The sequence below is a fragment of the Aptenodytes forsteri genome, unplaced genomic scaffold (assembly GCF_000699145.1).
Source record: "Aptenodytes forsteri isolate BGI_AS27 unplaced genomic scaffold, ASM69914v1 Scaffold115, whole genome shotgun sequence".
In the NCBI taxonomy this organism is placed as follows: domain Eukaryota; kingdom Metazoa; phylum Chordata; class Aves; order Sphenisciformes; family Spheniscidae; genus Aptenodytes; species Aptenodytes forsteri.
In genome coordinates, this window is record NW_008795319.1 from 101066 (window position 1) to 122790 (window position 21725).

At 35.7% G+C, this 21725-nt stretch overlaps 1 protein-coding gene across 4 annotated transcripts in view; it reads right to left on the reverse strand.

Moving 5' to 3' along the window:
* Positions 1 to 487: 487 nt before the first annotated feature.
* The window catches only part of PHF3 (PHD finger protein 3), a 44220-nt gene continuing 22982 nt past the window's right edge, over positions 488 to 21725 (reverse strand). For all 4 annotated transcript variants that reach the window (XM_009279717.2, XM_009279719.1, XM_019472188.1 and 1 more), the window contains 12 exons: positions 18482 to 18809; positions 17282 to 17459; positions 14706 to 14856; positions 14426 to 14582; positions 13292 to 13408; positions 10850 to 10981; positions 10255 to 10387; positions 9563 to 9758; positions 7779 to 7926; positions 6199 to 6288; positions 4737 to 4932; positions 488 to 3554 (listed from right to left, as the gene is read on the reverse strand). In XM_009279717.2, the coding sequence (XP_009277992.1) occupies positions 1369 to 3554; positions 4737 to 4932; positions 6199 to 6288; positions 7779 to 7926; positions 9563 to 9758; positions 10255 to 10387; positions 10850 to 10981; positions 13292 to 13408; positions 14426 to 14582; positions 14706 to 14856; positions 17282 to 17459; positions 18482 to 18809 (4012 nt within the window). In that variant the 3' untranslated portion in view covers positions 488 to 1368. The remainder of the gene's footprint in view (positions 3555 to 4736; positions 4933 to 6198; positions 6289 to 7778; positions 7927 to 9562; positions 9759 to 10254; positions 10388 to 10849; positions 10982 to 13291; positions 13409 to 14425; positions 14583 to 14705; positions 14857 to 17281; positions 17460 to 18481; positions 18810 to 21725) is intronic.

Below are 21725 nucleotides of genomic sequence, written 5' to 3' on the forward strand. Positions count from 1 at the left end.
ATTCCTAATTAAAAACTAAAAATTAGTGTGTTGTTAAACTGGAAAGACCTTTCTGGAAAGAAGAGGCTTTTCTAGAGCAAAGTGCAAAATGCTACATCAGTACATAAGGTCATGTACTCACAAGTGAAAAACAAAATGCTGAAAAACAGTTTTTCTTTATATAATGGAATATTTTTGTTGTTTCTGACAGACTCAACAAAGTGACCAGTGTATTTTAAGAAGAGCAGGAGATTTTAGTTTGTTTTCAGGTTTGCCTTTTTTTTTTTTGGCTTTTTGTTTTGCATCAGTGGAAAGTAGCCACTACAAAGTATCAATTTACAAGAAGTGCCAATGGTACAAACACCCTTCTGCCCTTCTCCCCCCTCTTCGCCCCCCGAAACTCAAAACGACCAAGCCATGAAGTGTACAATGAATGTGGCGTTCTGTAACTCAGCCTGCGATGTTCATTTACCCTACAGTTTCACACCTATGAAATCAAACACACACAGTATGTGAGAAAGTTTTATCATTTTAGAATCAAAATATCCCTTAAAATATTTACATTTTACAGTAAAAAGGATAGCAAAACACAAAGTAATGTACAAGCTTAGGTATTCAAGTTTTTAAAGCATGGAAAATGGTGGGAGAAATGAATTTACTACTACAAATCATATTTTCAAGAATTTAGGTTAAAAATGCTTTCTTATTAAAACAAGTGCAGTTTAAAGCAATAACATTCGAGCAGCTCAGCCTTCCAATTTCTGGTCACAAACTGCTTCAGATGCTTAGGAAATACTTGAAAAACTAATGAAATACACTTGAATTATTTTATTGTACTACTGAATAATTTAAAAAAAACAAAAACAACTCTTCACACCACTGAGCATATTACATTTTGTTGTAATGTGTGTGGATTCTGAGGCTTTGCTACAGTCTTTAAAAACAGTGCAATTTAAAAAGAAGGTTATTGTATGAAATTCATCTTTAAAATTACCAGAGCATCTTAAAACAGAAGAGAGCACAAATTACCAAAGGCAGCAACTATATTGCGGACTTGACTAAAAGCCAACTTCATCAGCTAAGAAAATTTCTAAGCCTTTATTGCATATTAATAAAAGAAATCTTTAAAATTTTGAATATACAGCAATGTAAAACTTTTAAAAATATTAAACTCCTACTTCTAGCGATAGTTGGTATAATGAAAAAAAGGATGAGTATTGGTACATCGAGTGGTACCAAAACACAGACTTGTTTCTGCAAAACACCAACACTGAATAAAAAAGATGGCACAATCCTAGCAGGCTTTTTTTTCTTCTTTTTATACAAAGTTTTACGACATTACTCTAACAGTTTATTTAAATAGGATTTTAAAAGGCTGCCTGCATCTTTTTACCTTTTGCTTTTAGTTCTGTCACTGTGGTCCCTATGTCTCTCTCTGTTCTTTTCACTTTCTCGTTCTCTATGCTTCTCTTTGCTTTTCTCCCTCTCCTTATCTTTTTCATGAGCCTGTTCTTCACTTTTAGGCTTCTCTGTCTTTTTTTCCAGATTTCTAGTCTCTCTGGGGCTTTTTCCATCAGCAGCCTTATCACTGTGTGGAGATCGCAATCTTTCTTTGTCTCTCTGTCCTTCCTCTCTACTCTTCCTCTCTCTGTCTTTTTCCTGGTTTCTGTCTCGGCGTCTATTTCTTTCAGAATCTTGCTGCTCCCAGTATTTTTCGTTGTTCCACTCTTTTTCATGTCTGTCTTTCTTTTGGTGATGGGATTCACTGTAAAATCTTTGTCTATGTTGATCATTTTTTCCTCTACTGAACCCTCTCTCCAAATGCTGTTCTTGTCTGCCCCAAGGATCGCTGTGGCGTCTTTCTGGTCTCCTACTGTCTTTACTCTGAAAAAAATTTTCTGGCCCCAAAAATCTTGATTGTTTGTGAGCCACTGGTAGCCCTTGTGCAATGGGTCCGGCATAGTGTGGTGGCTGACCTGATAAATGAGCTACTGGTGGCCATGGCATCATTGGATTTTGAGGAAAGCCAAAGCCTGGAGGAGGAAGAAGCGGAGGTGGTAAATGAGGAGGAAATCCAAACATAGGGTTGTTTTGTGGAGGGAAGTTATGAGGTGCAGGAGCCTGAAACTGAAATCCAGGTGGATTAGATTTAGGATGCTGAAAATTCTGCTGTGGAGGTCTAACAGATGAGAAGCTGCCACTTGTAATAGGGCTTGGGACTTTGGAAATAAATTCAGAACGAGAAGAGTTTTCGGTTTCAAAATGAGATGAAGTTGGTGCTGGTCCTCTTCTAAATGAGTTCACTGTTTCAATGTTTTGCATCAGTGCATCTTCCTGTGAGTGTTTGGTATCTTCCACTTGTGATGCACCTGCGTTATCTGCTTTTGCTGCAGTTGAACTGTACTGCGTCTCATTGGTTTGCGCATCACTTTGATACAGGTTTAAGCCCACTTCTCCAGAAGACTGTTTATTCTCCGGTTCCATTTGATCATTTCCTGAAGCATTCTGTCGGTCTTCATTTCTGCTAACGTCTCCTTCCTTGTTTTCCGAAGCATTAGTCTGCTGGCTTCGTCCAGCTGCCTGTCGCGGGTCTCTTTTAAGATTAATAAATGGTGGTGATTTAGAGGTATTAGCAGTGGTACCTTCGGCAGAGCCTACATTAACGCTGTTCTCATTGGTTTTTTTCCCTGCATTTGATGAGGAAGAAGAAAAGCTCGAATTTGTGGTCCTTCTAACTTCCTGTGCAACATTATCCTTGTCGGGTAACTGCCGCTTTGGGTCATTTTCTTTACTTTCTTCAGTTTCTTTATTCTGTGACTGAGCAGATAAATTTGCTAAAAATGCTTCTGTGGAGACATCTGGAGGTTTTCCCTTAAGACTCAGCCCTATCAAAGATCCAGCACTTCTTGCAGAACTTGAGGTCCCTACAGCTGCTGCATCCACAGTTACAGCAGCATTAGCGGATTCTTGTAGATCATCCAAACCAGTCTTCGCTTCACTAACTTCAGTAGTTACCTCAGCAACATCCATGTTTTCTTCTTTTAAGGTTGCTTGTTCATTTAATAATGGTATGTCTTCACTGGGACTCGCTTCTGACTTGCTGTGTTCATATACCTGCCCTGTCGTACCCAACAGGCTTTGGAGAATATCATCCACTGGCAACGGTTTATTTGCTAGCTCCAGAGTAGAAGGCTGATTTTCCCATCCAACCAGGACTCCAGGAAGAAATCTGAGAGGCTTCGGTGGTTCATGTTTGGTACTTTCCACCAACGGTTCAATAACTGCTGGAACATCTTCTATGTTAGATTGCTGAGGTTTATTTCTCTGCTTGTGTAGCACAGTTGTGAAGGAATTAAAAAAATCATTTTCCTCTTCTTCTTCTAGTGCCAACTCATGATGAGAGACTTCAGGTTTGTTTGGCTTGCTTTTCTTCTCTGGTGGCAAGTTACTCAAGGTACTTTCAGAAGCTTCATCCACAAAACTACTAGTAACACTTGCAACAGCAGTAATCTGCCTCTTCATTTTCTGGCGAATTATCAATCCCAGTAGTAGATTTGGTCGATGTATTTCAATCCCTGTACAAAATTGTAACAGCAATTTATCATCTCCTTATGTTTTGGTTAAGGCAATCATTTTAACAAAAATAACCCCCCATACTCTTACATATTACAGAAAGTATTCATTTTATGACATTTGAAATTTCTATCATTAAACGTAAACAAAATACTTAAAATAATCAAAACATGTATTTCCAACATAAAAATTATGACTTCAAACATCACAAATTAAAATTGCTTTAGGTACTACATCGCCCACTATAACTTCCAAATACAGAATACAAGACAGTTATATAGGACACCTAGTCACATAAGAAAAACCACAGAAGTTAAACATCATGTTAGTCTAACACAGCTACAGTCTGGTAACAGTGGTAGCAAAGCACAAGAGGAAAAAAAAAAAGTAAATAGCACACTTGCAACCACAAAGCCGCCTAAATCAATTTGTGTTAGACATACTTCTTCAAAGATTTACCAAAAGTGACTTTCCAAAACACTTCCCTCATTCCAGGAAGGCACTGTGTTTCAAGGTATGCTATTAGCTATCTCTTCACTATGTATTTTGTTTTGTATAATTTAGGTTCTTGGAAAAAAAAAAAAAAAAAAAAAAAAAATCTTTGTTTCGGCCCTGCCTATCTCAAAAGAAGAAATCATCCACAAATTTTTTAAAACCAAAATAAATTGATAGAAAATAACTCAGGTGTAAGCAGAACTACTGAGAGACATTTCTGGATCTTTTCTCCCTCGCCTGCCTGGTTTTTAAACTTTCCATGCCTGTCTTTTTTTTTTTTTTTAAAGTAAGTTTGGAACACTTGAGAAAAAAGGAATTAGTACATTTCAAATAATAAAAAATACTATTTTAAAGTTACAGTATCAATTTCAATCTCAGTATGACTACTATCATAGTTCACTTGCATCACTGAATTTACCGAGATTGTGACCTACAAAGCCACCTGGGTTAGAAGAATGTAGTAAACATAAAACAAAGTTACACACACTAATTTTTTTGACAACAATACTTTAAAGTATCAGAATAACCTTACAATGGGAAATCAATGTCTTTTCAAGGAAGGTAATATAATACTACGGAAAACTCATGACATGTTGGAACAGAATAGCTGACATTTTTAAATATTTCTGTTGTAAACTTCTTTAAGTAGCGTTACGATAATAACGTTCCAAATTCCACGCTGTACTTACCAGGCCCATCAAAAGGCACAAGATGATGTGGGACTTTATCTGACGAACCTAAAGGGATGAGGTACAAATCTTTCACTTGCTTCATGTTATTGGCTGCCACACCATAACGTTTTCTACTGCTGAAATAGGCAAACAACAACGCATAGGATATCTGATCCTCTTCAGTTACAGGGGTAAAGCGAACTACACAGATCTCCTGTTTACAAGAAGAGAGAGAAAAAGATGGTCAGATACATTTTTCTATGAAGTTTTAATTGTTTTAGTGACTGCTCTTTATTTAAAAGCACAGTTCAGAGGAGGAGAAAAAGCCTCCTCAAGAATGCAGAGAACAACAGAGGAGACAGAAGGAGCAGAAACAGGGCCAAAAATAATTAAGGAAAACTGGAGAAAACAAATAAAAAGCATTTAGTATAAAAAAAATGAATTACAGTGCATGACAGAAAAGCCAACATTTTATCAGCCAGCTAAGTAACAAGTTTTAGGGAAGCATGCCAGCTTCCAAGTAATTATTCCCCTCCCCGCCCTTAACATTACTAGAAAGCTTTATTTTGTAGTCTATTGTGTCAGAGATATCCATTAATACTAGGGAAAGACCAGTATTCAGATCCCAGAATTACGACCAAAGCCCAGCTCAGGAGTCAATGCTGGGGCTGATGCTGTTTAATGGCTTAATTAACGACCTGGAAGATGGGACAGGAGACTCTCTGCAAAACTGAGATGGCACCTAAGTAGGGGCAGTGGTCGATATGCTGAAGAGTGTGGGCTGCCATTCAGAGGGACCTCAGCAGGCTGAAAAAAATGGGCTGACCTTCACGAAGGTCAGCAAAGGCAAACGCAAAATCTTGCGCCTTGCGATGGAGTAATCCCATGCACCAGGACAGGCCAGGGGACTGACTGGCTAGAAAGCAGCTTGGCATAAAAGGACGCGGGGGTCCTGGTGGACAAATTGAATGTGAACCAGCAACGCGTCCGTGCCAAGAAGGCCAACGGCATGCTGGGTGTCAGAACTGGAGCAGCCAGCAGGCCAAAGGAAATGATTATTCCCTTCTATCCAGCACTTGTGAGAGAGCATCTGGAGAACACTATCTAGTTTTGGGTTCCCCAGCCCAAGGACAACCTGCACACAGTGGGACAAGTCCAGCAAAGGACCATTGAGATGGTTTTGCATACTGTAACAGTACCAAAACAAAAGGGTAACACCTGAGACATGTGAAGTGGTGTCCAGACATTCATGATGAGTTACTGTCTCAAAGGAATACAAGTATTCTCAAACAGCAAACGGCAGGTTAAGGTTAGATAGTGAGAAAAACGCCACCAGCTGCCATCCATCCCATTCAACATAACCGTCAGCTATCCTTAAAGCGTCATGTATTTCACAAATGTTCCAGGAAAAAAAAAAAAGATCTTTAGGGTGAATAGGATATATCTTAAACAGCAAGCCTTCAATACTTAAAATTCTTACCTTGGTCCCTGAAGCTTTGATTTTTTCTACATACTCCCAGACAGTGTGAGGAGATATCCTGCCACCTACTTGAATACTATCAGGTAAATCCTATGAGAAAGGACAACAGAAGTCTGAATCCAATGTAAAAATTGTGGTAAATCCTTCATCCAGTATCTATTTCATATATTCAAAACATACTGAATTCTTACAGTTCTTAAATTATAATTTTAAAATATCAGTAGAAGTTACAACAGTAGAAACAAATTAATTTACATTTAAGGTTTGGATATTTAAATTAGGATTTTCAGTGCAAAGTTAATGATTTGTACTAAATTAGTTATCATTCAATACTGTTCACTATACCTTCCCCAAAATTATTTATTTCAGTAACATTAACTGCAAACATAACTGTACCGTGTTCTAGAAACACTCAAGTTATCTGTAAGATCAAACTGCTATGAGAGCCCCACACCTATGAAGGAATATAATAAACTTCCAGAATCTTAATCATGAGGGAAAAACGTAACATACACACACGTGCATGTATAGACATAAACTTGATCTTGTGAATAGTGAATTCAATAATATCCAAGTAACAAAAATAGACTTTCAGAATCATTTAGGAACACCTAAGAAAAAACAGTTTTTTGAAATAAAGCAGAAGAGTTTTGAAAAGCACACCATATTCGTAAAAAATCCTTTAGTATTAAAGGGTACTGCATGCCCTGCACTTCAGTGAAGATTTACAGCAAACTAAAGATAATCACATTAATAGAAGACCTAAGTCCGTTTAATTAGAAAGCTGATGCATCCTGTGTCACTGGCGAGAAGTAACACTGAGCCTTTTGAGCTCTCTGATCTTTATTTTATGACACAAAGACAACTATTATAAGCAGTTGCATCCTTTTCCTGCCTCTCAGACACTGAAGAGAACACTGCATAAACTTTTTTTTTTTTTAGGGACAATTTAGTCTTACAATTGAAGGTTAGGAGCAGAAATGCCATCAGATAGGCAAAAAAAGAAACCCTGTTACACAGGTTTCTGTTGTAGAAGATGAGAACACTTCTTGCACTGTCAACAGAAACCACCAGTAGACACTTCTCTTCCAAACATTGGTATCTATTTGTTTAACGCTTTGAATTCAAAACTGAGCTATAATTTTCCCACCTCTAATTCAGAAAATGGATGCCACCAAGGTGGTTATTTCAGTAGCAAATTTTGTCCTATCTTTCCCTGCTACTTTATACTACAGAAGATTCTCCATAATAAACAAAAAACAGTTCAACTTTTATAAAACCAGCTCTGGAAATACTGCTGCTCATCCTCAAGAAACATCTTATAGTGAGATGAGAGCAAAACATCTTAAAATATATCAAAGAACTTGAATACTGATGAACCATGAGTCCATGTAGGACAAACTGAAAAATACTTTACTTACAAATATATACCCTAACCTACGTCCTCCCACAAATACTTTACTCAGTACAATGATCATGCTTCACTGCCTTTCATCATTATACTATTATTAGCCTGCAAGGTAAACAAGTTGCTGAAGTTAATACATGAATTTTTCATTCTTTGCAGTAAATATAAGTACCTCCGTTAAATACTCGAAAGAGCCAGAAACTGGATAAGCCTTAATAACAAACTTTGCCACTGAAGGCATATTGATAAAACCCTTCCAGATGAAATTCAGGCGTGCCAGAAAGAGACTTTCACATTCCACAGTACCAGGTGTTTCTGACCTAAAAAAAGACAAACAAAACCCCACTTTGTTTAGAACATGATATATCAATGTAAGATCATGTAAATCATAATATTTCTTTGTGAAAGAAATTATGTGTCATTAAGAATTTTCTTTTTCAGTTAAACATACTTGAGGGTCAATGAAAAGAGATAGGCAGACAACCATGTTTCTCATCTTCCAGTGGAGTAGATATATGTTACATGAAGGACCGTCAGATAAGCAGCACATTAGTTCACTACTGTATCTTTTGAGAATGGAGAAGTTACTTAGTCCAAGAGTTATTAAATGCTACTGAAGAGTACACACAAACACATATAGGTGCTGCAGACCCAGTAAGATCTTCCCCTGCCACAGCGAGGGGAGGAGAAGACGACATACTGCCTGCTGGCCTATCTTCACCCTGCTTTCCTAGCTCCTACATTTTGTTGCAACACTGCCTGTCCACCACCTGAATACCTGCATCCCCCTTCCCTTGTCCCACAAGCTGGCTCCTCATCTCTTCTCACGCATGCATCACTTCCACAGCTTCTGTGAGCGCCTCCTCCCAATTCCAATATCATCGACTGTACAAAATAGCATTTTTCCCCCCTTCAAAAAAAAGCCTCAGTTTTGTCAACAAAGCAGCTGCAAGGAATAAACGGAAAGACTTAAATTTTCACAGGAGAGTGTTTCTCAGCCTGGGGGTTTCCTCATGGAAAAGGTTACAGCCACATTTCAACATTTTCCAAAATGCTGTTATCAAAATATTCTAGGCATGCTATTAGCAGTTTTAAGCTATCTGCCCAGTAGTACCAGATGTGCTGTTACAGTAACACAATAACCTATGTTTCATTCTGTCTACACTAGAAATGACTACTTTGAATCTTCAGCAAGCTATTCAAACAACAAAGTCCACTGTTCTCGGTAAAGGATCCCACTGTCCTGATAAAGGCAGAATTTCAGCACGAACTCTGGTCAATTCTAAATAACTGGAAGTCAATGTTTTTCTAGCAATCCCTTCCTCAAACCAGAAAAAAAACAGCCTCAAATTGCAATTCCCTCTTTAGTGGGTAGCAGAGTAGAGCGCGGAAGAAAATGAAGAGAGAGCTGACAGCAAATATGGCAAAACATCAAAGAAGCTGCTGTTAACTGTCATTTCTAGAAAAGTGTTGCTTTGAGATTTGAAACTAGCCTGATTTATCAGTGTAAATGCTCTGTTTAGAGCAATCTCAAACTCCCTAGCTTTATATATACATATATACAAACACACACTCACTCAATTGTAGCACTGTACATACCACGTTACTTAATAGCAAAATACAATATGAAATCTATATTCTGACTTTTTAAATATGAACTCAGCTGCCTTTTTAGGCCTTGTTGCACCAGAAAACGTCAGGTAGTTTACTCTTCCCCAAAAGAAAATGTGGTAATTATACATTTGTAATCACAACAATATATGTAGTATTATTTATATAAATGCATAGCATCATTTACTCCAGCAGATAACCCCATTCCTAAGAAGAGGTGCACAACTTCAAGTACACAAATGGATTAATGAAACGCCATTAAAAAAAATTAACTTTAGTCATAATAGCTTAACAAGATTAATAACGTCTTTCATTTAAAAATACTGTTTCTATAGTTTATATTACTTTGGGAGAGGTGTGAATGATGATTTTGATGAGTCTTGCTTATCATCTTCCAGTAATTCTGAAGCTAAAATACTTGATGTTGAAGAAAGTGCGTCTGCAATGCTCTCTGCTTCATTGTCTGACTGCTTCCGTGCAACTCCAACAGACACTTTCACTTTTTTCGCAGAAAGATCATCAGTAGGTGGTGCCATTCGGCCTGCAGAGAATGAATTGCAATGGTTTTTATTTTCTTATTAAAGAAACAAAAGAGGACTTCCTCTGAAGATATGGAAGACACACCAAAAATACTACATATTGCCATTGAAGTGGGATAGGATAAAGAAATGATAACATTTTATATAATGTATAAATTTATACATTGTATATATTTATACAATATTATACATAAATATTGCCAATGTAGTGGCATAGGATAAAGAAATGAGGAATCAACAATAGCATGTACACCCACTAAAGGGATTTCTTTCTCTGCAGTCTTCTTTTTTTTAAATAGAAGACAACTTTACGCCAATAGCCTATCATTTTAATACTCTTTTGTAAATTATGAAGTAAAACACTGCTTCCACATCTTTGTCAGCAAGCTAGGAAAAAAAACCCACATTTATTTACATTCTTGAGGTATACTGAGACTTCTGTCTGAAAAGCATGATACAAGCATGATGTATTTATGTTGACATGTTTTTCAAAATTACCTATGCAGATTTTGCAGTTAAGATCGAAGAGATGATTTTTATGTTGACTTGTGGTATCTGGAGATGCAAATTCATTTATTTCTTTATCTTTTTCAGCTTCCTCTGACTTCTCAAATACTTTTATATTAGGTTCCTAAGAAAAGTCAAACACATTTCAGTTAGCCTTTTTTTCCTCTGTTAATATTCCTAATATTGCTATTCATATTGTTTAAATATTTTATGGTATTTTCTTCCCTTCAGACATAAAACTCTCCCTTCAGCTGTATAGCCTAAAAGGCTATTGCAAAATCTACAAATGCATTAAAAGAATGAACTGGTATTCCTAAATATATTTTAGATAAGATTTAGAATATTTTCCAATATATTCTGGCAATATAATGCCAGAATTCATCATACAGTCATGGACAAAACATGGAAAAAACAAAAAAACCACCAGCCCTGGAAGTGAAAGTCAATGAGGTTAAAAGAAAAATTAAACTCAAAACAGACCTAACAGATAGTTACAGATCTGAACAAAAAAAATCATAAACAAACCACTTTACAACCATATTATCTATGAACTAAATGCACTGTGTTGCCATGTTTTCTTTTCTACCTGAATTTCCATAACTTCCTCTTGTTCTTTTATTGGTGTTTCACTTTCAATTTCTATTTCTCCTTTGTGAGTAATTTTTGTGATAGGTCTTCTTTCAACTTCCCTCTGTTCTTTCTCAATCATTTCAATTGTCTGTAAAAACCAGGAAGTTGTTTATATTTACTTTCATATAATAGAATTTGGAAATCCACAAATATAACAACAGAAAATAGGATTGCAATTAGGAAACCCTCTAGGAAAAAAAGAATACATTCTTATTTTCCAAGCTTCAAGTAGTTTCATAAAGCAAACGCACAAGCAGCCGGTCTAACTTCACCTACAGTGCAGTGAGTACTTATCAGGCATGTATTTAAACAAGTTATAAAGCAGACCTTCAACACTAAATAAGAATGGTAATTCTGATTTTCTAAGAGTTAAAGAAAAAAGTGCATCAAATCTTTTCCCATAATAATAGGGACAATGTAGGACATAAATACATATAGATTTCTAACTTTTTCAGGAGTTTGTTTTTGAGCACATAAACTTAACACTCTACCATGCATCAAATCTTTTCCCATAATAATAGGGACAATGTAGGACATAAATACATATAGATTTCTAACTTTTTCAGGAGTTTGTTTTTGAGCACATAAACTTAACACTCTACCTCAATAAAAATATTTAAATGTATTCTTAAAGTAATGGATGTGCTGATTCTGATCAGCGCTGCTGCTTTACGCTGTCACAAAAAATAAGTCATAAACCATTATTTCTAAAATTGCTGCTTAAAGCACATTTCTACTTCTTAAACCAGAAACAGTTTGTGTTGGCTGTGCCCAGTATTTTAAGCCTGGTTTCATAAGGAAACAAGGATTCTATGATTGCTTTATCTGTCCGCCAAATACCTACAGTTACTTTTGAACACATTGGGAAAACTTCAAAAAAAATTAGTAAATAGCAGTCTCAAAGTCTTGCTTAAATAGCCAAATGAAAAAATACAGTCAAATGATACATTGCTAGTTATTTTACATGTTGTATTCCATTTCAAATTCTAAAAATTTTGAAGTATTTCTCTGAAATATTTAGGACCCTTCAGTAATTTTTGAGCAGTATGCGCTTCTGTTTTGAAGCTGTTCCTCACAGCAGTGGAATATTGTTTTGTATGGTCTGTTTTCAGTATTTTATTGACATTCATAAAAATAAATGTAATGAAGATGTACTACAAAAGATGGGCTTTAGATAGCTACAGAATAAACAAACTTTTCATGCCTCTCTAGGCCCTCAAAACAACTTTGAGATAACAGAATAATTCAACAACTGTTTTTGCGTACGAACTAGCAAAAAGTTGTCACGATTCATAAACAGGTCTAGTTGCAATATGCAAAGAAAAGGAAAAAACAGGAATAATTAATGTCGCAATGCAAATCGCAGTCTCTAAAACAGCATCACACTGTACTGAATCAGTTATCACTGAACATTCTTTCATTCTGAGCACACAGAATTCAAGAGGATGAATTTCCATCTATTCTACATTACACTACCTACTCAATTTTTTATTGGAAGTCATCTGATATAACCCACAATTCCTAGTATCATAAAACCCAAACACAAAATGCGTACCAGTTAACACTACCTGAATTTTGTGCCTTTCAGTTCTATGAAGTGGCATATAAATACCAACGATTCTGCCAACACAAATCTAGCTGCTGTAAACTAGAAAAACTTGATGCTGTAAAACTGGACATTTCTAAGCAGCTGCAGTTAACTACCGTCGGACTAACTGCCCAATAAACATGGTAATATCTAAGAAAAAGGCATCTTTTATAAAAATAATACAGCTCCTTATATTCCTGCTTCTCTTTCTAAACTGTCAACACAGCTATATAGTGTGACTTTCTGTTTCAAGAAAAGTAATGCTCTAACTAACCTAATAAACTTCCTACACTTTGTGGTTTGTTTTTTTTTTTTTCCTTTAGACTGCTCTTCAGACTGGCAGATCAAGTTTTCAGCTTCAGGTTTACTTCTTGGTGGGTGAATTGTCATGCTCCATCAGTATGTAAGTTATAAACAACACCAGTTCAGTTTGGTTTGTCCAAAGAGATCTCTCTCCCTTTCTAAGAAACTGGTGTCTATAAAGCTCTAGCTAGAGCTTTAGAATCTTGTTGGAAATAAGGACAAAGAAGCCTTCACTCTTCAGACAGAAGAAAGAGCAAGCAGCAACAAAGTTGCACGGCAAAGGAAAATGCACGGTTTCCCCTCTTCAGGAATTTACTACACTTCTTTCACTTCTGTCCTAACAAACCCTTTGGGTTTTGAATACTAAATAAATTGTAGAGATCCTCCTGATTAGTCAGAGTTGCTTGTGCAACATGCATTCTGTTCTTTCTACGTACACTTAACCTGAAATCAGAAGTTAAATATGCTTAGGCAGTCAACTAAACCACATAAGTTGACAAATCTCACGTGTCTGTTTTCTCTCTGTCTCCAAGCAGCCAGTTCTTTGGAAGCCAGTTCTTCCGGGCTCATTTTTATTAGATGGTCTGGAGTAACCTCTCCTTTCAGTACTTTCTTAAATAGTATCTAGAAGAAAGAAGAAAAGTTAACTATTACTATCAAGACAAAAGCAGCTCACAGCAGGAAATAAAGCAGAGAAGCAACATACAACATATTCTGTACAGCCATATGGATCATGTGGTTTTGTAATTATCTCCCACTGTAGGAAGCGGTACTAGATTTTATAACATAAAAAGCTTAATTTCAGAGTTCCGTTTATTCTACATAACAGAATGTATCTACATATACCCTTAACAATCAGATGTATAATTAACTGTTGTTCCAAAGGAGAAAGTGAGTTTATGCCCATTGCAGCAGTAACTCGGACTTTTTTTTTGGTAAAGGTGCAAATCCCCTGTATTACACAGCAGAAAGAAGCTAGTATTAAAAAGGATGTCTATGCTTCTTGACTGACTGAACTGAACTCCTAGGGTAAAAAACCCCCACATAATTTAGCAGTATGAGCAAAGTTCATATAATTTACAGTTGGCTAATTATAATAGTAAAATACTATAGACAAAGCAGCTTGATCAGAATAACTGATAAAAGGACAACAGATAGAAGTTAAGGAGGTGAGTATGACGTTGAATAATGGGCTCATAGCAGAAAAGAGAGTGAAGACCAGGCTTGAGAAATCTGGGTATGAAAAAGCACAGTGAGACAAGCTAGTGGACAGAAACAAAAATAAGCGCAGTAAGCAGGAAAGAGTTATGGGGTGGGCAGGGACACCCAAACAGCAGATCAGTGGTGAAGACAAACACTTAAACTAAGCAAGCTATACCCACTACACTTTGAAACCCCACTATAAAAAGTACACTGGGAGCAAGGAGTTGAAGAATTGATGGGGAACAAGCGAAAAAGAACACCGAGAACACCGAGTGTGCAAGAGGACAAACAACATCAGAGATGAGGAAACCTACAGAAAAAAATAACAAACAGGATAAATTGTGAAAGGATTCATAATGTATCTACATAGGATACTGCTCCTTTAACCTACAGCAAATAAAGGATTTCTGTAAAGCATAACAGACAAGTAATACATACATTATTTTTAGGATCTTTTAGATTGAACATTAAACTTCTGTATTTGTTCTTATACTTCGAGTCAGTGTCCCGAAAAAAAGAAAACAGCTCTCTTTCAATCCTTGTGGCAACTTTTGCCGCTCTCTCCTCAGGAATCTTTAAACTGGAGTCTGTCAGTCTGTGAGAGAACACAACGGAAATTACCAAATGTTTCCAAATAGTAAATATTTTTTTCTCTGCCTTCTGAAAGAAAATAATTACAAACACAAATTAATAATTTCATTTAATAATATATCTTTACCTTTTCATCAGAATTTCCTTAAGAGACTGCTTGACACTTTGTCTTATCTGATCAGCAGAAGGTTTGGAAGCTGGCACGGCTGGCAGGTGTGTTGCACTAATGGATCCTTTCTCATTTTTCTTTTTCTTAATTTCTTGTTTCTCGTGAACACCTACCAAAAGACACAGTTAAAAATTGTAAGCTACTCAAGCCACTGCTATAAACTTTTACTGCTGCTAGATGCCAAGAAGTTTTATTTTTAAACTGCTAAGAGTTGACCTTCAAGGAGAAGGAATGGACTCACAGGGTGGTTGTTTTGGGTTTTTTTTCTAATTTGGTTTGGATTTTGCCTTACATAAATTAATCCAGAAAAAACTTCCTTAGCAGAAACAAACAGGACTTTTGCTCTTTGACTTAAGGTATTTTCTTCTACACTGAACCAAGATGACCAGTGCTTATTAGCTTGATCTTAAGTAGGATTTTTTACTCTGAATTTTTGCAAAAGCATAGATTAATTTTTCAATGAGTAAACTGAGAAATAATATACTGGGAAGCACTTGTAAGTATATTAAACTTCACTTTAAAATAGCGTTTTTCATTAAACTTAGCATTTCCGTATCTGTTAGCCATCAAAATTATTTCAATTATAGTAATCTCAGCTTCTGATTCAGCTAACAGATACTCTTAAACAAGGCCATTATAAGGTTTGTGTCATAAATAATACAAAAAATGGAAAATTCTGATCAAATTAAAATCATTAAAGCAAAAAACCCGAATTCCTTCAAACGTTAATTTTCAGTGTGTCAACTGAAAGCTCATTTGTCTCAGAACGTGAATATGTCACTAATTTAGAGCAGTAGCCTTCTATTTATGAAAGCAATGGGAAGTAAACGGTATTAATTTATTCACTTCCTACATTGAAAAAAGAAACAAATTTAAGACTGATAAAGATCCAATTTGAGTGTTTGATTTCTTTATTATTACTTTCACCTACTGAGTGCAACTTAAAATGCATTAATACCAGAAGCAAACTAACTACATTTTCAAGTAGCTATAAGAAGACAGATTTTCTTTTCCGCTGGGCAGACTGCGTGGTTGGATCGTCAACTCTCTCATTAATGCGACTATGATCCCCATCAAAATTACTGATTTCCCCTTCGCCACCAGCAAGGTGGTACAGACCTGAGACAGCTGTTTGCCACTCCATGCTGTGATCTCAAGTATGAATATGCTAGGCTTGTTAAGTAAAGCAGCTCTAATAATGCTTTTATTTGCTCAGTATACTTTTTTGCTCATCTCCTCCTCAGAAGGAGGATGAAGAACTGGACTAAAACCTTTTCAAAGTTGTAGCCTGAGGGGGTCAGGGAAAATGGAAAACCTCCACATGCCAGCAACACTTTGGCAGTTTCAACCATCTGAAAACACAGTCCCGTAACAGTGAAGTGATGCCACTATATGCCACTGTAAGCATAATTCAAAGCAGTTAAGAGATTAAGACAAATGTGCTGCTTAATAATTTTATGCTAATTGTCCTAAATGAGACTGCCAAGCCTCCCCTCTGTTAAAAATCATTTTTAAGATTAGCTTGTATTCTGAAATCGTCATTTTAAAAATCTTTTTGTCATCTCCTAGTTCAATTAATATATTTTAGAACAATTCAATTATTTCATGGATGCCAAAGACTCATTTCACTCCATGTAATTTGCAGTTAAAAAGGATGTCAATTTTTGTGACTCAGAATTTCAAAGTTGAACAACAAGGTATTTGAAGTCTAAAAGATACCATTCAGTATAAAATGCTTACATTTAGATTTACATTTAACCCTGACATTTTCAATTGTTTTCTTCCATCAAAAAGAGTTTCTAAAATGCATCAGCATTGGCAAAAGACCAAAAGAGCAGATTTATTTTTTCTTCGACATGAATTCAAAGCTTGAGTTTAGGAGTTAAAGACAGTTCTCACACAAAATCTCACTACCTTTCTGCTGAGATTTCAGTCCCAAATGACAATTCCATATTACCATGATTTTAGAAGAATAATGCTTCCTGGAAGGGAGCTGGGGAGGGGACAGAGGTTGCTGGGAGGGGAAATACTTCAACCTTTCGAATAAAATTTAGATGAAAATCTGATGGCTCAGTGTGCAATACAATGTTCCCCTTTGAAATGAGTTGATACAATTATTTGTCAATTTGTGCAAAAGACATCAGTAAGTCAAAGTATAATTTATATAGCAATTAAATCACTTTGATGTACATTACGTATTTGATAGTATTTTAAGAGTATTTCAAAGTTTTCTGCAATGTGAAATAAAGTTTAATACAGAGACGTCTTTGTGTACTTTTTCTCCCGCTCTTGATTATGTGAGCATCCTCTACTATTCAAATAGGAAACACTCACACACCTACACAGGAAACATTTACCTGCTAAGTAAAATTTAAAAAGAAATGAGAAATAAAGATCATAAACATCGTGAGAACAAACAGCTCTTCAGATCACCATCACATGTGGTTTGAAAAACTGATACTATAACGGAAGTCATCATTCTTCACTGAACATATCTGAATTACAGCGTGGAGTACTTCACCAAACCTCACTACCTGATTTCGTGGATCTTTCAACCACACTAAGGGACTCTTTACTTATTTTTTCGTTTTTATCTTCAGGGGACCGCCGAGGAATTACAGCAGTTTGTGATCCTTTTCGAGCAGGAACATGTTGCCCTTTTTTAGTATCCAAGTCTCTGGACTCTGACAAGTTCTTCCCATCACCAGATTCCTGAAATAAACATTTACACATGTTAGCACGCTACTGAATGCTACAATGAACCACTATGTAATTATCACTCATTTTTCCCATTTTTTTAAGTATACTGCATAATTAATTCCCTGGATGTATGCACTACCGTATAATATTTTCTGAAAAGTTACTGAACAATATCCCAAATTACTGCCAAGTATTGCTTAACAATCTCTTTGAAATATCGGCCGAAGACACATCACAGGCAGTTTGCGGTTAAGCCTATGTTGAAAACTACTGGTTTTAGCTATTGTAAAAAGCCAGGGATACCAATGAACACCCCTTAACCAGTTTTAGCCAGTATCCACAGGAAATCACTTATGTTTAGAAAGCACATGTAAACCTAAATTAAACAGAATAGCTTACATGTCAGAATTACAATACTACTATTCAGAAATGACAAAAAGGATTACTGACGATTAAGTTATGATGAATAGGACACTATATACTAAAAGACTCTAAAGAACTGTAATAAAAACATCTCACTGCTCTTGCAAATTATCCTTTGATTAGTAAAATGAGACACAAAGAAAGTAGAAAGGCCCTAATTAAAATTTTAGGCATTTTCTTCTACATACAATCTGAAGTTAAAACAATGAAAACTAAAATACTGTTTTCATATTGTTTTATAGATATTTAAAAGATCTGTGGTTTCTATCAGACAGCGAATTGACAGATGTCCTGTAAAAGTTTAGAAATCTGAAAGAAAAATGCACTAAGTTCTTCACCATTTCTATATACACCTATATATATAGGTGTATATACACACATGCATATGATGTGTACATAACCCTGCTCAATATAGGAGGAGTTTAGCAATATCATCTCGAAAGAGTCAAGCCAGTTAGAAAATGAAGTAACTCTGAAAAAAATAATGGAGAAGTTTTATATTAGATTCACAAAAAAGTTTGACATACGGTATTTTAAATGGCAGAGGGTTAGGAGGAAACTCCTTCTACCCCCAATAATTAACAGAACTTTAAGCATTAAGTAAGACTCACCCGTCTGAATATTTTGACTTTGTGCTTCCCAGTGTCCTCTGTTTGCTTTGTTTTTTCAGTTGTTACGTTTAGATTACAAGTAGGTGTTTGCTTCGACATCCCTGGTTTTTCACACTCAATTGCTTTTTCTTCTCTATGGATTTCAAGTTTCACTTGAGTATCTGGTACACTTTGATCAAAACACTCCATTTTTTTGTCTTCTTCAGCACAGCATTTCACACACACATACTCTTTATCTTCTTCACCCATCTGCTGCGCTTGAGAAAGACTCAGTCCAACACAATCACCATGAAACCAATCATCACATCTACCACAGCCTACCATAAATCTGAAAACAAAATAAGACAGAAGTCAGCGTACAGACTACAAAAGAAGATACAACAATTTAAGCAGAATGTTCTATACTTGTTTTGATTTGTGCTTCTCAACAATTCCTTCTTACCTGGTGAGCAACTTTCTTTGTAGCTTTACATCCATCTCCAGCCTTACGACATGGTATGATCCTCCTGAGAAACAGGGGGGTTTTTGCCTTTTGCAATAGTCCAAGAGAATATCATAACCTCATTATGCTTTTTGTAACCTGCCCCCAAATCCTACCAATAGGATTTTTTCCGACTATTAAAAAAAAATTGATAGGAATAGTAAAAAAAAATAAACCCCCACAACTCTCAAAACCAGTCAACTTTTGTTTGAAAAGACTTGAAAATAAAGTCTTCTGGCAAGAGCGTATTATCCTTGCTTTCCTTCAAATATCATCATCCTTACAGCAGAAATATATCGACTGCAATCGTCCACAGCAGTAAGAGATGTTTGAGCGTTTTTGACAAATATGATGAGTACAGAAATATTAAGATACTCTAAATGAGTTGGTATTTTACATCACATTCCTTAGACCATTATTACTGAATTACTAGTGAATATGGGGCCAGGAATTTGGCTCCCAACTATATCTGGCTAGCTCGCAGTGACTGATTGGCTAGTTTTAAATAAGGTACATGCCACTTTTGTGTTGCTCAGCTATTTTATTCAGAACTAATAGTTATTTAAAGAATGTTTCAAACACTAAAATGAGTATCATTTAAAGGACACTTTTCATCTCAGTCACTTAAACTGTTTCATTATTTTGAAAGTAAAAGTAACTTTAGGTACGGATAATATTTTCAAAGTGTTGTAAAGATTACTTGGTCTAAAATAAAACCATAATTTCTCACAATTTTGCAGAAGCATTTTGAAAACTTCGTTAGGTATCACTAGTACCTAAATGCACTGAAAGGTACAACTTCCAGTGGAACTATTTTGGAAGGATGTGGAATTTCAATGTTAGACAGGTTAAACACCTCAATAAATCTATTTCAGGAGACTTAATTGGTAGTGATTATTTTTTAAAATCCTTTCTTATAATAATGAATCTAGCATCATTACTAAAGATCTGCTTTCAAATTATGTAGGAAGATCTCTCACATTATCCACTTATGTTCTCTTTCCCCTTTTATATCTTTTTTTGCTTTATACTTAAATAAAATATATTAAATATATGTACTATGGTATATATTGTCTGGATGAAGAAAATCCAGAAAGACTGCAAGTGTATTATGAAAAGTATGAGTGCTTTGTCAATACTGAAAAATTTACTGAATTATTAGTTTTTAAATTCCATAGAAGACAGACCTGATTTAAAAAGTAATTCAATGAAAAGCTGGTTGTTTCAGCAATATTCAACAAGCTAAATACACCTGTAAACCCTGTTTCTTTAATCTAATATCCTATAAATCTCTTTTGTAAGAAGATTTTAAGGAAAATGATTCCTAATGTATGTATGTTCCTATTAAGGCTAGGATCTGCTATCTGCTGACTTACCTACTTTGCAAAACCATGTATTACAGAACATGCTTAGGGGGACTCTCATTCACCAGAGCTGAAGATGAACGCTCCAGATGGTTTGATGCAGGTACTATATTCAAGAAACTACAGGTATCTCAAGAGATGAAATATCTCTTTAACACCAGATGTTTGAAACACAAGAGGAGGAAAGAAGAAAACGTTGTGGCTTTATGTTCTGTCCTTGCTTACCCGAAATAAATCAGGATTAAATTCTGCTGAAGTAAATAGCACTTTGATGCAAAATGAGCGTGAGAAGCTTTAAAGCTCCGGCAGTCTGAGAAAAAGGTCATTTCCAGCTTCACTAGCCTACAATGCTGTTTGCTAGATTTAAATAAACCAGTTTTTAATCTGGTTTGTGAAGAAAACTATTTTCTTTTTTTTAATTTTCTTTTTTCTGAGCTGCAAGTACATTTTTGGTATTAGTCATGACTAGCAAACAGTTATCTGCCCATCTATCTAGTAGTTTCATTTAGGAAGGCAGAGGTTCCTTCATGTTCTGTCAGTACCTCAATCTTTTCAGATCCACGTTCCAGCAAAGTGAAGATACAAGAAAGGTAACATTAGGGGACAACTGCTTCTGACGGTCTTACCAGCGTAATCCGTAACATTCATAAACACAACAGGAAAACAAGAGAGAAGCGATGGGGCTTTAACGCAAAGATGACTGCTCCTTTCTGAGAGCCTAGAGCCAAACACATGATGGCAGGAAATACAGCGCAAGTGTCTATTTCACAACTGCAAGGATGCACAAGAGGATGCTTTACATAGGTTACATCTCACACCACTGCAAGAAAATATTAGTAAAGCTTTGGGAATACCAAAACTGGTTACAAAAATTCCAAACATAAGATTTTCTACAGAGCTGAAATAAGATCAAAGCATACAGTCAAGTGCTTCTTGCTTAAAGGATATTTTAGTGTACTACTGAATGAATGCCTTTCAGTTAAAAACAGAAGGAAACCAAGAATACACCATCTTGAAGCCACAACTACTACTTGATTTTTTTATTAAAAATATATGTGGTTTTTTTCCCTGTTTGGAAATTCAGGTATTGGAGACTAATTTGTTAAATGAGCACGGCAGATTGCAACCTTTAGCAGCCAAAAAAAAATTTTGATTATTTAGAAAAGAGACTAAATTTGCAAAAAAGCAGAGATGAACTCCGGAGACTAAAATACACAAGATGCTGCACATCTTCAACTTTAAATTGACAGCACACGGAATTTTTCAGCTTAGCTCACACATAGTAAGTGGGCAATAGGATAGTGTATGATGAGTAAAGCACCAGATAGGCATCCAGTCTTAAATCTTTATTCTCAGGCCTATCAAAAAAAAAAAAAAAAAAAAAGGAAAAAAACCAATA